This window comes from Pipistrellus kuhlii, unplaced genomic scaffold (genome assembly GCF_014108245.1).
Source record: "Pipistrellus kuhlii isolate mPipKuh1 unplaced genomic scaffold, mPipKuh1.p scaffold_m20_p_16, whole genome shotgun sequence".
Classification (NCBI taxonomy): Eukaryota; Metazoa; Chordata; class Mammalia; order Chiroptera; family Vespertilionidae; genus Pipistrellus; species Pipistrellus kuhlii.
In genome coordinates, this window is record NW_023425471.1 from 1,072,915 (window position 1) to 1,088,449 (window position 15,535).

General features: G+C 50.4%; 1 protein-coding gene across 3 annotated transcripts; it reads left to right on the top strand.

Moving 5' to 3' along the window:
- Positions 1–1,209: 1,209 nt before the first annotated feature.
- TMSB4X (thymosin beta 4 X-linked) lies at positions 1,210–3,265 on the top strand. Of its 3 annotated transcripts, none has more exons than XM_036439982.1 (3): positions 1,210–1,368; positions 2,289–2,402; positions 2,825–3,265. In XM_036439982.1, the coding sequence occupies exons 2-3, from the start codon at positions 2,303–2,305 to the stop codon at positions 2,857–2,859; spliced, it is 135 nt and encodes a 44-aa protein (XP_036295875.1). In that variant the 5' UTR covers positions 1,210–1,368; positions 2,289–2,302; the 3' UTR covers positions 2,860–3,265. The 3 variants fall into 3 exon arrangements, with proteins under 3 accessions (XP_036295875.1, XP_036295876.1, XP_045438223.1); XM_036439983.2 differs by lacking the exon at positions 1,210–1,368 and adding an exon at positions 1,376–1,399; XM_045582267.1 differs by lacking the exon at positions 1,210–1,368 and adding an exon at positions 1,488–1,506.
- Positions 3,266–15,535: the final 12,270 nt, after the last annotated feature.

Consider the following 15,535-nt stretch of genomic DNA (forward strand, 5'->3'; position numbering starts at 1 on the left):
CACCCACCAGAGCGTGAACTGGGGAAGCCAGACAGCTAGTCTGCCCCTCCCATGTCCCCCCAGAAGAAGGAAGTGCAGGGGACGAAGAAATGGGGAAGTCCCAGTAGCCCTGACCAGCTGTAAGGGTCCATACCACAGCAGACCCCTGTCCCCTTGCAGACCAAGCCTCGGCCATAAACATGATGAGCATGGATTTGGGGGCGTCTGGGCGGAGAAAAGTGTCCCAGGCCCTCTTCTGCATCTAAGACAGCCCTAGGAGGCCATTTCAAGCCCCAGGCCTTGCCTCTGGCCTGGCTCTCTGCAGGCGCAGGGCGTGGTCCCTGTCACTGTCTGAGCTGCCAGGGGTCAGTGGTGCAGAAGCAGGTGCCATTTTGAAAACTGCTCCTGGCTGCCTACATTTCCGGGTGGAACACACCTCAAAAATGCCTTGTGCTGGAAAAGCCTCCCTTCAAAACCCAGAGTTCCATTTCTCAGGCTTCAGAAAGAAAGGCGATTGCTTGTGTTTGGCATCTGCCGAGGGCCTCCAGAGATCACTTGTATAATTTAGGAAAGAGGGGCAGGAAAGCAAAAGACCCTCCTCCCTGTCAAGCAGCAAGCCCATAGCACAGCTTGAACTTGACTTCTGTTTCTCAGGGAGGGGCGGGCAACTCTATACATGGACCTCACAGCAGCAAATATTGCGGTTCTTTGGTTTGGATGTGCACAAAAATGACAGCGCCGAAAGCAACTCGCATGTCACACCGGAGAAATGTTTAAAATTCACTTTGTGGTGTTTTACCTCCCACCCCAGTAGCGGAGACCGACGTCGACGAGACAAAGAGGGCCGGGTGGGGCCCGATGCCCTCCGCTGGCCGGAGAGCTGAGTCACACGAATCGCGCCCGCAGTGGGCGAGGCCCCCCTGCGAGGCCACACCGCACCCTGGCTCGGCGATGGCTCCACCAGACAAAGCCAGGCTGGCACGAAAGGAATGCCTGTTCCCCTCGGTACCCCTCGGGCTCTTAGGGATCCTGCCCGGGTCCCCTAGAGCAGGGTGCGGGCTGTTGCAAAAATCCATGATGGCAAAGCGGACCTAAAGGGGAAAAATGCATCAGGAAGGGCGTGTTGGGGGCTGGGGGGGTTGCTCTCTTATTTTTCCGCCCTCACTGCGGTTAGGGGGCATCGGTGGGCGCGGGTGGGGGGCCCCCCAGGCGCCACGTAGGGCCCCGGGACGCTGACCCAGACCCCGGGCGCGAAGGAGTTAAGGCGGAGCGCGGTGATGTCACCTCATTTGCATAGCGGCGCGCATATAGGGCCGCCCGCCGCCCCGCCCGGCACTCGGCGGCTGTCCCGGAGCTGATCGACTTCTCTCGCTCGCGCACCTCGCTGGGGTGAGCCCGGGGCCCCTGCTCCCGCGCCTGGGTGGATCCCCTTCCTTCCCCGCACCCTGCTGCGGCACCCCCAAAGGCGATCCCCGGAAAGGGCTGCCTAGGGGAGGCTGGGGAGTGTCAACGCTTTCCAGATTCCGGGTAACGGGGCGATTTTTTGTTTCCTTTTTAAGCATCCACCTGGCGTCTTGGTACGCGGCTCCCAGGGAGCAGGTTTCCCCTTCTTTCTCCCCGGGAAGGCACCCTCCGTAGCCCCCGAGGCAGCGCTCCATCGGGAACAGAAAGCGCCTTTGTTCCAACGCGCACCCACCAGCCCGGGCTGCGGCCACTGCGCTCCCCGCCCGCCTCGGCGGCCCCGTGGGCTGCCTCCGCCCAGGTTCGGGGCGTCTGGGCAGCCTCGGAAGCCCTCCTTGCAGGGGGCGATGCGTGCCGAGGTGGCAGAGGGGGCCGGTTTGGGGGCGCGGGCAGCTCGGTGCGGCGTCCGCATTGTTGCGCGCCGGCGGGGAGGCTGGCAGGGCGGTGGTCAGTGCCTTAGAGACAAAAGGAAGCAGCGCCTTTGCAGAGGAGAAAGCACCTGGAGGAAATGGGATGGCGAGTGCAGCCCTGGCTCCACCTGAAGGCTGTTCCCTCGCTTTTTTTCTCCCCCGGAAACGCGCCCTGAGCCCGATTTTGAGGTTGCAACGCCGCAGTGAAGCCCGCAGCGCCCCGTCGGCCTCCTGATGCGGGAGCGGTCCTCCCTGCGTGGCGCCTCGCCTTCGGGGAGATTGAGACGGGGCGGGGGGTGGGGGCTCCTTTTGCAGAGAGAGAGGTCTCTGGCTGCGAGGGGGCGCGGGAGGAGGCGGAGGTGCGGGTTCAGGCGTGAGATTCGAGGCCCGAAGCGCGCTTCTGCGCTCACCCTCCTCCCTCCCGCTCTGTGCCCGCAGCTTCCTCTGCAACCATGTCTGACAAACCCGATATGGCTGAGATTGAGAAATTCGATAAGTCGAAATTGAAGAAGACAGAAACGCAAGAGAAAAACCCACTGCCTTCAAAAGAAAGTAAGCCCCCACCCCCTTCTATCCCCCCCGCCTTCTTGAGAAAGGGCTGAGAGGGAGGGCCGGTAGGGAAGATGGGAGGGGCGGGGCGGGGGGGGGGGGAGGAGGGTGGGACCAGAGCCGACAGTTGATGAATGTGGCTTGGAAAGGTTAATTAAAAATGAGTCTGCAGCCAACAAACGGAGTTTGAATAACCCAACGCAGGAATGTTTAATATGTCCTAGGCGTAGGCTTTATCTGTCTGATGCTCCCAGTTCATAAAAAGCCTTCGTGATGAGATGCCTATGGGTACTTGCAGGGTTTTGCTCCTTCGGAGGAAGGATCCTTTACACGAAAGCACTGTGGTCTTCCCCTAGGCTGCAGCGAATCCGCATAACTGACCGCCTCCGCCTTTCTCTCTCTCTCTCTTTCTTTCCCATCCACAGCGATTGAACAGGAGAAGCAAGCAGGCGAATCGTAATGAGGCGCGCGCCGCCAAGATGCACTGTACATTCCACAAGCATTGCCTTCTTACTTTCCTTCTTTTAGCTGTTTAACTCTGTAAGATGCAAAGAGGTTGGATCGGTTTCAGTGACTGTGCTGCCCCTTTTCACATCAGAACTACTGACAACGAAGGCCGCACCTGCCGCCCCCATCTGCCCGGCCGGCTGGCGGGGAAGGGGGGGGACTACCATGCATGTGGGTGAAGGAATGGGCTGGGGGGGGGGGGGCGCCGGTGAGATCTAAAGGAAACACCAAGTTGGTCAGGGGGTCCTGCAGGCTGTAAAATGCAGTTTAATCAGAGTGCCATTTTTTTTTGTTCAAATGATTTTAATTATTGGAATGCACAATTTTTTTAATATGCAAATAAAAAGTTTTAAAACCTGGCTGGCGTCACTTGTTTGGTGTCTGGGAGGAGCGCCTTATTCGCGGAGGGAAAGGGTCTCCCCGTGGAGGGGTCAAGGGGAAACATCTGGTAAAATGGGTGTCACCCGGGTGGGGGCAATACCTCAGCTGCGGGAGGTAAGTGGGAGGGAATTACTCATGGCTGAGTTCCCAGCATGAATTGTATAAAAACGGATCGAGATGTGCAGTTCTTTATATAGAGAGTGCCAAGCCAATGCTGCATTTTGTACCCGATTAAAAAAAAAAAAGATAGTTCCCAGCACAATGTCTTGGGTGTCAAATTGAACTTGGCTGGCCAGCTAATGACCCACAGGGACAACAGGACTGAAGCATTCCTGTCGGAGGGGGAAAATGAGGGGAAATGCGTTTTAACAGCTGTTTCATCGAGGAAGCCCACACACGTTTTTCCTCACCTAACTGGGTTCTAATTAGAGGTCAGTATTGGAAATGGCTTTTAGAGAAGAAGCGCACTTCAATGAACAGGATTTTAAAATTCGCACTTGAATAACAAAGCGGTCGGATGAAGGCGGGGTGGAAATGGTGCCACGTTCAAGTGCAGGGACTGAACTGGCCGGTCCCCAGGGCTGGTCTTGGAGTCCAGAACCTCTCAGTCCTTGGACGTGCCTATTCTACCTGGTGACTTTGGGGAAAGCCAAGCCCTGCATGTGGGCATTTAGGGTACAGAAAGGGAACCGGGGATCAGCATGAAGTGGGAACATTTAAGGGGAGGTCGTTTCAAAGCTAAGGTTCCCAGTGCAAGCGCCCAAGAAGTTCAACCCCCTCCCCCTCTCACCCCCCCAAAAGAAACTCATGAAACCCTCCTTATGAAGGAGGGGTGGGGGCCAATTGCTGATCATTATTAAACGGGTCCATTTCCTTTCCTTTGCTCAACACTTATTTTGAGAAACGCACAGGAAGCCATTTACCTGCGGTTAGCAGCCGCAGCAGCAGCAGCAGCAGCAGCTAGAAGCCTTTATCTGCATTGCAGGGGAGGGGGGGGGGCGTGTCCCAGCTGCGTGCGGTGAGCACAAAGGTCTGGAGGGGCCCGGCGCCCCGCATTTTTTCCTGCTGCGAGGAAGGGCGTGGGCAGATGGGCGTGCCCCGGGCACAAAGGCCCGCGGCGGCCCGTGCCGTGTGCACTTTTCAAACAATGCAGACGTGAAGGAGGATTGGAGGGGGACCCAGCTCCGGGGCTCCCCCGTTTCACACGGAAAAGGAGCATTCAGGGGACGGGGCGGTCCTTGAAGTTCAGGGATGAAAGAGGGGTCCTTTCTCTCCTGGGAGCTTCAAGCTAAAATTTAGGGAGAAAAAGAAAAAGGGGGGTGGGGGTGGGGGAAGTGAAATGAACAATCTGGCAATGATTGCCTTGGGCTGCTAGGCTCGCGTGGGCTGGGCCAATTCAGAAGCTCCTGCACACACAGCACTGAGCTGCGGGTGAGAGTGGGGGTGGGGGTGAGAGAGCGAGAGCTTTTTTTTTTTTTTTCATTTGAGGGGGGAAGTGAATTCTTTTCTCTTCCCAGGAGAGAATCCTCCCAGAGGCCCGGGTATGTCTGAGCCAGCTGGGCTTTTACACTGATTGAGGAGATAGTGTTGGAAAAGAATGTTTTTCTCACCGACACCACGGGACCTGAGGTTTACCATTCAAATGGGGGGTCATCTCAAACGAAGGAACCCCTGTACCCCCACATCTTTGACTCCCTCCGCACCCCCAGGAGGAAACGGGTTGAGGGAGGTTAAGAGCCGAAGACCCCAAGGTCCTGTCTGGGACTTCTGCAAATTTTGCACCGACAGACCTAATAAAGCAAAATAGGGGAAGCAAGAGACCCAGCAAAGGCTCTGAGGCTGGCTCACTCTTTCCTAAATCCCAGATTCCTCAGCATCGCAGCCACGTTTGCAGCCTCCGGAGGAGGGAATTTTAGAGCTGCACGATTCTTCCAGAACAGCACAGTTCTTGGGCTGTGTGTGCAAGGATGGGGTGGATGCAGTGGGGGTTGCTTGTGTAGGGGAGAGGGGGAATGCAAAGTCTTAATGAACTCCGAGCCTCTCCCAGTGTGCAGGGCCTCCTCTTCCATAGCTGGCCTCCTCCGGCACGCTGGGGTTTAGATACTGTCTCCTTTAAATGCACCGGGGAGATCTGCAGATTTCCCGAGAGAAGCATCTCACCCCACAAAACACAAAAAAGAACCTTCGACTCTTTCTCAATGCACGGGACCCATTTTCTGCTGACCAGAAAGACAGCGAGTTTTGAAACCAACATCATGGTCCCCCAAATAAAGAACCCTTCTGCCTTTCTCAGCTCAAGAATGTGAATTGAAAACATGCCGTTTCATACCGTTGAAAGCACTTAGAGCTTGATCTGCCCCAATAACACTTTGGCGGGTCTGGCAAGAGAGGAAGAAAAATACCTTTCCCTACCCCCAATTTCTCACTTGTAAGAGAGACTGACACTGCAATCTAGGAGAAGTAAACACATCAAGTTGAAGTTCAACGGTATTTTATTTGCATGTAACGAGAAGAGGTTGCATTACAAATTTAAGACACAGGTGTGCAGTGAAGTAAACGGAGGAGAAAATACATTTCGGAGACCTGCAGTTACCTGGCTGATTTTTAACTCTCATCTCTCTAGTCACATTGCTAGTGCTACCCCAATTCTGAGAATTGTGGGCAGGGGACGCACACTCTACGCTCATCCTATCTAATAAAGATAGAATATGTAAATTGACCGTAACTCCACAAAAAGATGGCAGCACCCACAGCCAATAAGGAGGGAATATGCAAATTATGGGACAAGGTGAGAGGCGAAAAGCAGCTCCTGCTGGAGCGAAGGTGGTGCCAGCAGCCAGGGGAAGGAAGGCCTATTCTTACATGAATCTTTGTGCATTGGGCCTCTAGTGTTTGTATATTCTCTCATGTCCAGTAGCATCTCACCTAGAAATGAAAGCATATTAGAGCTTCAACATGCACTTTCCCCCTTCATTGTTGGAGATGTTACTTAACATGGTGTTTTGGGGCACCATCGAATACATGAGTATTGTGTGAGACAGCACAATTTTAAATACATTTTTACAAACATGTAAAGAACTTTGAATGCTAATTTGCCACTGTCCCTGGTCGTGCTGATTTTGAGTCAATTCTTATATTATTGAACTTGCATACTAGGTCATTAGGTTACCCCACCAATATGTATTAACTGTGCAATGCCTGTATTTTATGTGCTGCAGAGATACAGTCGTAAATAAGAAAACATAGCCTCAGCCCCCACGTGTCTCTCTTGGTTAAAGTTGCCTTTTTCATATGAATCTGAGTGGAAAATGCCAAGATGCTATTGTTTTCCAATTTTGGGGTGAATCCTGTACCTAAAGGCTGTGGACTTCCCCCAAAATGTATCTATAATGATCACATTTCAATTCCTCACAAAGGTCACTGGAAAGTGAAATGTGATGGAAACCAACTGACTCTTTGCACCACAATCCAATATTTGATCACCATGGGGAGGTCAGGAGGAATAGCTCTTGCCTGCTATCTTTTGATGACCCTCTCGGAGGCATGCCCAAGATTTAGGACATGATTTTAAAATGGATGTTCTTCTAGGATTTGACAAGGTAGATGCTGGGTCTCCAGAGAAACACTTCATATTGCTAAATCCGTCCCCTCCCTCTGTCAGCCTTCTTTGTTCTATTTGACTTTTGAAATCCCTCTGGGGACAAGCGAAATAAAGGATGGCCACATGAGGATATCTGGAAGTGTAGCACCTCGGCGGCTGGCAGTTGGGTCACATCTGTGTAGCGGGAGCTTGCACGGGGAGGGACGGGTCCTGCTGGAGATCTATTCAGAGCGGGTGCAGCTATTCCTGTGTCATTCTTGTCAAACCACGGGAAATGAGGCCTTTCCTCATCGCCACATTGGGCTCTGCCACTGGCCGATAACTGTTGCCTAAGACAAAATATATAGACAGCACAGCCCCCTATCTGCATATCGAGGGCCATCCAGTCAGCTCAGCCTGGATAATGTCTTGCATGAAGGGAGCAAAGACTCGTTTTTTTTATTGACTCAACAAACTATTGCGCACCTCCTGTGCGCCCAGCTCTTTCCTGGTTGCTGGGAAGAGGGCCATGAGTCAGCCTGGGCCCCTGGGAGAGGCAGATGCATGTGGATGAGTAGCCATGGACCGCATGAGCCAATGAGCCGGCTCATCCATGGTGGGGGCAGAGAGCTGGAAGCAGATGTGAGGGCCCCTCTGCCTGACTCAGGGGTTTGCAAGTTCAGTTTCCTTCCGGCACCCAGGAGCTATCTGAAGCTCCATTGCTTAGCCCACAGGACACAGCCTGCGGACTTCCTGCTCAGAGTGCAGCTGCATGGGGCGAAGGGCGAAGAAGAAGCTGTCCATACTTGTCATGGAGACGGTGATGAGCAGGGCTACATGCACTCAAGTACGAGATGATGATAAGTCATGCGTTTATTGAAGCTGCCTAGGCTGCGTCTCAGTGAGACAGGCTGGGACACCTCCATATTGTCAACACGTGGCATGCTCATTTGCTACCAGTTAATGGTGTGAACAGAGAGTTGGCATTTGAAACGCTTAAAATGGTCATTCTGGTGAGATCTCTGAGGTTCACACATGAGAAGCTGATTGTCTATCTTGTATAGTTCCCTAAGGCTGCTGTAACCGATCAACTCTGTGTCTTAAAACAACAGAATTGCCCTAGCTGGTTTGGCCCCGTGGATAGTGTCAGCCTGCAGATTGAAGGGTTCCAGGTTTGATTCCAGTCAAGGGCACATGCCCGGGTTGCGGGCTTGATCCCCAGTAGGGGGCCTGCAGGAGGCAGCCAATCAATGATTCTCTCTCATCATTAATGTTTCTATCTTCCTCTCTCCTCCTCTCTGAAATAAATATTCAAAAAAACAACACAGAATTCATTCTCTTATATTTCCAGAGGCCAGACAGAAGTCCAGCATCAAGGCTGGTGATGCCCAGAGGGAAAGGGGGTGGGGAGGTAGAAGAGGGTAAGGGGAGATAAATGGTGATGGAAGAAGACTTGACTTTGGGTGGTGAACACACAATACAATATACAGATGATGAGTTATAGAACTGTACCCCTGAAACCTATATCATTTTATTAACCAATGTCACCCCAATAAATTCAATGATTTTTAAAAAATTAAATACAAATAAAAAGTCACAACCCCCCCTCATGATCTGTAACTACATTTGCAGAAACTCCTTTTCCAAATAAGTGAACATTCCCGAGTTCCAGGGACTGGACATGGACTGAGCTTTCTCGGGCCACCATTCAACCTACTAGGAAGGGTGCCTCGTAGGCCTTCAGGTGGAGGGATTGCACCCTGAAGGCAGAGGTGGGGAGCTAGGCAGCTGTAGGCTAGCAGGGAACCCTTACCGAACGCTTGGGTTTGTGGAGGAGAGAGGGTGATTGCAGTTTTTCGTTCTTTCTACTAATCAGAAAGTTACTCCGATATAAGATTCATAGGGGACCGTGAGTGAGCGGAGACACAGAAAGGGCCATGGAATGAAGGAAAGCAAAGGTTTGGGATCGGTTCTGTTTACTGCGATTACAGAGCTGAGTAAGTAGCAGGGCGAGACAATTGTGCTGGGACAGTCATTTGAAAGGCCCTCAAGGCAAATGAAAAATACCGTCTGGGGATAAGTATATGTACTCTTATAAGTAGTTGGAGAGGCCTGTCCTGAAAATTAAAAAGTAAAAAAAAAAAAGAATATAAACCGGATTATTTGAAGAAAGGATTTTAATATACAACCTTGAACTTGGCATTTTAAAAATTATTGTTAACTTGAGCTAGGAAATGAGAGCACCGTGAGTTCATACAGCCCAAAGTCAATCCTCAAAGCCACACACACATGCCTAAGGCGTTGCCCTGAGATTCCAGGCATTTCTCTGTAAAAGCCTTGTGTCCTAACAGAGATGCATGAACACACATATGCACCAAGAACAAACACAGTGGCAACAAATGGCTTTTTGTTGGGCTGTTTGTTAACCCTCACTTGAGGGTATTTTTCCATTGATGTTTTAGAGAGAGTGGAAGGGAGGGGGAGAGACAGAGAGGGAAACACTGATGTGAGAGAGGCACATAGATTGGTTGCCTCCCCTTCGTGCCCCCACTGAGGCTGGGGATTGAGCCTGCAACCGAGGTCCATGCCCTGAACTGGAATCGAACCTGAAACCTTTCAGTCTTCAGGCCAAGGCTCTATCCACTCAGCCAAACCAGCTAGGGCGTGGCAACAAATGCTTTTTAAAAAATTTCTTTATTGATTAAGGTATTACATATGTGTCCTTATTCCTCCTGTAACTCCCACCTCCCAGTCATGCCCCCACCCCCCTGGTGTCTGTGTCTGTTGATTAGGCTTATATGCATGCATATAAGTCCTTTGGTTGATCTCTCTCCCTTACCCCCACCTTTCCCTATCTTCTCTGAAGTTTGACATTCTGAGTGATGTTTCTCTGTCTCTGGATCTATTTTTGTTTATCAGTTTATGTTCATTATATTCCACAAATGAGTGAGATCATGTGATGTTTATCTTTCTCTGCCTGGCTTATTTCGCTTAGCATCATGCTCTCCAGCTCCATCCATGTTGGGCAACAAATGTTTTGAACCTTCATCCAATCAGGGCTGCTTTTCAGAACCGGGCCAGAAAAGAGAGGAACCCAGCAGGAGAGATGAACTGAAAAAGACAGCTAGTTAGGTGTTCCCAGGTGAGGTCAATTGAATCTAATTTAGGATTGAGAACCGCCTGCCCAAGCAAGGCCGCGCCACACTTCTGACCAGATTCCTTTGAGCAGCTAGAACTGATCTCCCTCTCCCCCTCTCCCCGGAGCTGACACCTCTGATGGCGGTGTCTGTGTGCTCAGGATTTCTTAGGCATTTGGCTTGACAGAGGTCAGGGGTGATGGGCCGTTCTGTGGACCACAGGGGATGCTGATGAGGACCTTGTTAGGGTGCGAGGGCATGTAGGGACCAGGTGAATGAACTCGAGGGGCGTCGGATCGGGGAAGGAAAACAGGCGGAGGGAGGAGGCGGAGGGCCGGCCCGCTGGCTGCTGTTCTAGCCTTGGCTCCTCGAGCCCAGGGCCACGTCGCAGGGCCACACCCTGGAGCGTGGTTTTCAAGCCACGGGCGTGGCCCCTTACCGGTTCAGGAAATCAATGTGGTGGCTTCTTGCCAGAATGAAAAACCAAAATGGAACAGAAAAGCCAACAGGCCAAGACAAATCCCTAAAGAGAAACGGAAGGGGAGTGAGCCGACTCACCTGCCCGGCAAGGGTAAGGGTTGTTTCATCAGACGGTTTTGGTTATTTATGGCTGTGTGTATGTGTGTGTGTGTGTGTACTGAACAGCCTGTGGTGTAAACTGTTTTTCTCAGGGTGAGTCACAGTCACATTTATCAAGACACCCACCTCCACTTGCCTCCTTGTGAGCTCATTTCCTTTCTTTTCTTGGTCTGGTTTCCCCTCCTGACCAACCCCTGCACCTTGGCCCTAACCCTCCTCCCCTCACCCCTACTAAGCCATCCTGCACACCCCAGGCCTGAGTCCACTCCGAGCCCGCCTCCCCATTTCTTCCCCCAGGCTCCCCGGTGCCAGCAGCTGGAATGGCACACTACCAGGCTGTCAGCATTGAACTTGGCTCCTGTTCCTGGTCAGCTCCCCAGCGGCTGTGCAACCTTGCACACACTTCATAACTTCTCTGTGCTGGGCGTTTCTCATCTGAAAACTGGATGGTGGAGAGGGGGAGAGACACATATGTGGTCTTGTTGTGAAGCTTGAAGGGGCCTGTGCACCTGGAACATTCTAAGTGCCTGATCGATGGTCACTTTTATAAGAAGGACATTCTCTTACATAAGCCCAGTACAAGTTCGAATTCAGGAAATTTAACATGGACATAACGGTACCGTTTCTCTAATATACCGTATTTTTCAGACCATAAGACGCACCGGACCATAAGACGCACCAGTTTTTAGAGAAGGGAAATGAAGAAAAAAAGATTCTGAAACAAATAGTGTCCTAAAATATTTTATGTGCATTAAAACCCAACATCACAGTCATAAACACATGTAATCAACCCTGTAAAGTAAACAGCAGCATTTAGAACCATTTTAGAGCCAGGCAAGCACACAGAGACCACACAGAGCCGGGCAAGTAAAAAAACTTTTTTTTTTAAGTATATGTGTAGACTATATTTGGACCATAAGACGCAGGGACTTTTCCCTCCCACTTCTGGGGGAAATAAAGTGCGTCTTATGGTCTGAAAAATACGGTAATGTCCATTTTTAAATTTTGCCAGTTCCATTAATAGAATCCACTCCAGGGTCACACACTGCAGTTAGTTGTCCTGTCTTTTTGTTTTGTTTTGTTGGTTAATCCCCACCCGAGGATATTTTTCCATTGATTTTTAGAGAGAGTGCAAGGAAGGGGGAGAGACAGAGAGGAATATTGATGTGAGAGAGACGTATCAACTGGTTGCCTCATGCATACACCCTGGTCAGGGCCAGGGAACCTGCAACCAAGGTATGTGCCCTTGACTGGAATTGAACCGGAGACCCTTCGGTCTGCTGTGGACCAACACTATGACCACTGAGCATCCGGCTGGGGCTTATCCTGTCTGTTTAATCGGAAGTAGTTCCCGCTGTTCTTTGACTTTCAAGACGTTCACATTTCTGAATAGGACAGACCAACTGCTTCGCAGAATTCCTCTCAATTTGCGTTTGCCTGATGGCTTTTCAGGAGTAGAATCAGCTCATTTCTGGTAGGAATACCCTGCAGGTGTGCTGTGTCCTTCTCTGGGGCCTCACTCGGGAGTGGACCATCCGGTCAGTTGTCCCCTTCATAGATGATGACTTTGATCTCTTCGGTCCATGGCTGCCGGGTGTGCCTCTATGAAACCATAGCTCCTCTGTGCAATGGGTAAGGGATCTGTGCAGAGATAGTTGGAAATTCAAATCACCTGTTCCTCATCAAACTTGCACCAAGTACTTTTGGCATCTACTGATGATTCTTACCCGAATCTGTTACTTCTCTGATGTCAGCAACAAAGTGCATTTCTAACTATTATTTCTTCCATTGAAGAGTCTGTCTTGACTCCATTGTATGCTCTTGCCTCCTTTGTCAAATATGGAGCATAATGGCTTGGCTCGATTTCTGGGTTCTCCATTCTGTTCCATGGCTCTGTGCGGCTGTTCTTGTGCCAGTACTGGGCAGTTTTGAGAACCGTGGCTTTATAATATAGCTTGATATCTGGTATTGTGATCCTTCCAACTTTGTTCTTTTTTCTCAGGGTTGCTGTAGCTATTCAGGGTCTATTTTTATTCCACATGAATTTTTGGAGAGTTTGTTCTAGATCTTTGAAATATGCCATTGGTATTTTAATTGGGATTGCATTGTTATTCCTTCTAATGTAATGTATTTTTGTGTGTTCCTCCTTGTATGCATAAGCCAATGAATGCAATTTCAGAATCTATATGCTCACAGAACTAAAGGTGAAAGCGTCTTGCCCTAGCCAGTTTGATTCAGGGGATAGAGCATCGGCCTGCAGACTGAAGGGTCCCAGGTTCAATTCTGATCAAGGGCACATGCTTGGGTTGCAGGCTCGATCCCCAGTAGAAGGCATACAGGAGGCAGTGGATCCATGATTCTCTCTCATCGTTGATGTTTCTCTCTCTCTCTCTCCCTCTTCCTGCCTCTCTGAGGTCAATAAAGAAATATATATATTTTGAATGTGGCTGACAGAGGCCTGTGCTGTCATTTCCTCAAGAGTCAGCCCAGGGCTGTTTGCAGCAACCACCATTGTCACATGTTATGACTGTGATTTTCAAGCAGAATCCTGATGCATGAGTGTGAATCCCAGCCACATTCATTGCAGGCTAGACTTGAACATCCATTCTGACCAACTGCAGATTTTACCACCTGGCAGAGAAACCGCGTGGTAAATTGCTGCGTGGCCACCACAGAGACTTGAAGTGTTTGGGGATGGCGGAAGTGGAGCCTTCCCAGCACCTGCAGGACAAAGGGTGTTTGCATTGCACAGGGCACCTGGCCAGACCTGGGCTCGCAGGCCAGGCCTTGAGCACCTGCTTCTGTAACTAAGCTGGGCAGAGCCAAGAGGTGGTTTGGGGCCCTGGCTGGTTTGGCTTAGCGGATAGAGCGTCGACCTGCGGACTGAAAGGTCCCGGGTTCGATTCCGGTCAAGGGCATGTACCTTGGTTGCGGGCACATCCCCAGTGGGGGGTGTGCAGGAGGCAGCTGGTCGATGTTTCTCTCTCATTGCTGTTTCTAACTCCCCTCTCCCTTCCTCTCTGTAAAAATCAATAAAATATATATTTTTAAAAAAGAGGTGGCTTTGGAGCTGGCACTTTGTCTTGAGTCAGGTGCCTGCACATCAGCGACTTGAACAAACATCACCTGCTCTACTGGTCAAACACACCTCCCCGGCTGGCCGAGAGGAACAGAAGGGAGAGCGCCAGGGTGGCTGGCCCGCGTCCACCGTCTACGTGGAAGAAGTGTGTGCAGCCAAACGCTGCTGTTTGCTGATAGCCACGGCGCCCTTAGGGTGGAAGGCCCGGGCCAGTGCTAACACAGCTGCCTCCCTACGCACTGACTCACTGGCCCTTTGAAACACACCTGGTGGGGTGGAAGCCGGGAGAAAGGCTGATGTTAATGGAGTCTGGCCTCAGAGGAGACAAGCTCCGGTGTGTCATCACAGCATATACACATTGGCTCCTGTTCGGTTTTTCAGAGGAGGTAACAGTTGACCTATTTTGTGGTGTGGGGGTGAATTCTCACCCAAGGATATTTTTCCCATTGATTTTTATTTTTTATTTTACCTTTCTTCTTTTGTTGAAAAATGATTTTATTATTGAGAGTATTACAGCTATCCCCTATTTCCCCCCTTGGCCCCCTCCACCCCTCTCCCAACCCATCCCAGGCCTTCACCCATTGTCTGTGTCCATGGGCTAGGACTAATCTGGACTTTAAATCCCTTCTGGGAATTGAACCTGTGATTCTTCAGTGGGTGGGATGGCACTCTAACCACTGAGCCACTTAGTTAATTTTGTTCATTAGATTCACATATAAGTGAAATCATATGGCACTTGTCTTTCTCTGGCTGGCTTATTCCACTTTGCATCATACTCTCTAGATCACATGTGTCAAACACAAGGCCCGCGGGCCAAATCCGTCCCGCCAGGCCTTGCAATGTGGCCCTCACCACGCTGTCATCACTGCACTCCGCTGCGTTTCCATCACAATGACAGTTTATGACTATTCAGTAAACCATTCGGCCCGCGATTTAGGCTGGATTTTAGATTTTGGCCCCTTCTCTGATTGAGTTCGACACCCCTACTCTAGATTCTCCATGCTGTAGCCAAAGGTAACGTTTTCTTCTTTTTCAGAGCCCAATAATATTCCAGTGGGTAAAGGTACACAGCTTTCTTTGTCCACTCATCTACTGATGGGCTCTCGGGCTGTTTCCAAATCTTGGCTGTTGTAAATAACACTGAAATGAGTATAGGGTGATTATATTCTTTTGAATTAGTGTTTTGGGTTCCTTCAGATATGTTCCCAGAAGTGGATTCACTGGGTCATAAGGCAGTCGTTCTATTCTTAATTTTTGAGGAAGCTCCATACTGCTTTCCACAGCGGCTGCACCAGTCTGCATTCCCACCAGCAGCGCACACTAGCATGGTGTTTGAAACCACTTGGATTTCACTGAGAAACAGCAGTAAACTGCATAACATTCCCTTTTCTCCACATCCTGGCCAGCACTTACTCTTTGTTGATGGTAGCCATTCTGATAGGTGTGAGGTGACACCTCATTGTAGTTTTAATTTGTTTTTCTCTGATGATTAGTGACCTTGAGCTTCTTTACATATGTCTCTGGCCTTCTGCATGTCCTCTTAGAGAAGTGTCTGTTCAGGTCCTTTACCTCTTTCTTTCTTTCTTTCTTTCTTTCTTTCTTTCTTTCTTTCTTTCTTTCTTTCTTCTTCCTTCCTTCCTTCCTTCCTTCCTTCCTTCCTTCCTTCTTCCTTTCCTTCTTCCTTCCTTCCTTCCTTCCTTCCTTCCTTCCTTCCTTCCTTCCTTCCTTCCTTCCTTCCTTCCTCCTTCCTTTATTCCATTCCTTCCTTCCTTCCTTCCTTCCTTCCTTCCTTCCTTCCTTCCTTCCTTCCTTCCTTCCTTCCTTCCTCACCAAAGGATATATTCCCATTGATTTTAGGGAAAGTGGAAGGGAG

Excerpts from the sequence above, each read along its gene's own strand:
- TMSB4X (XM_036439982.1), top strand. The coding sequence starts at position 2,303 with ATGTCTGACAAACCCGATATGGCTGAGATTGAGAAATTCGATAAGTCG. Across the intron at positions 2,403-2,824 it reads CCCACTGCCTTCAAAAGAAA|CGATTGAACAGGAGAAGCAA; the intron begins GTAAGCCCCCAC and ends TCCCATCCACAG.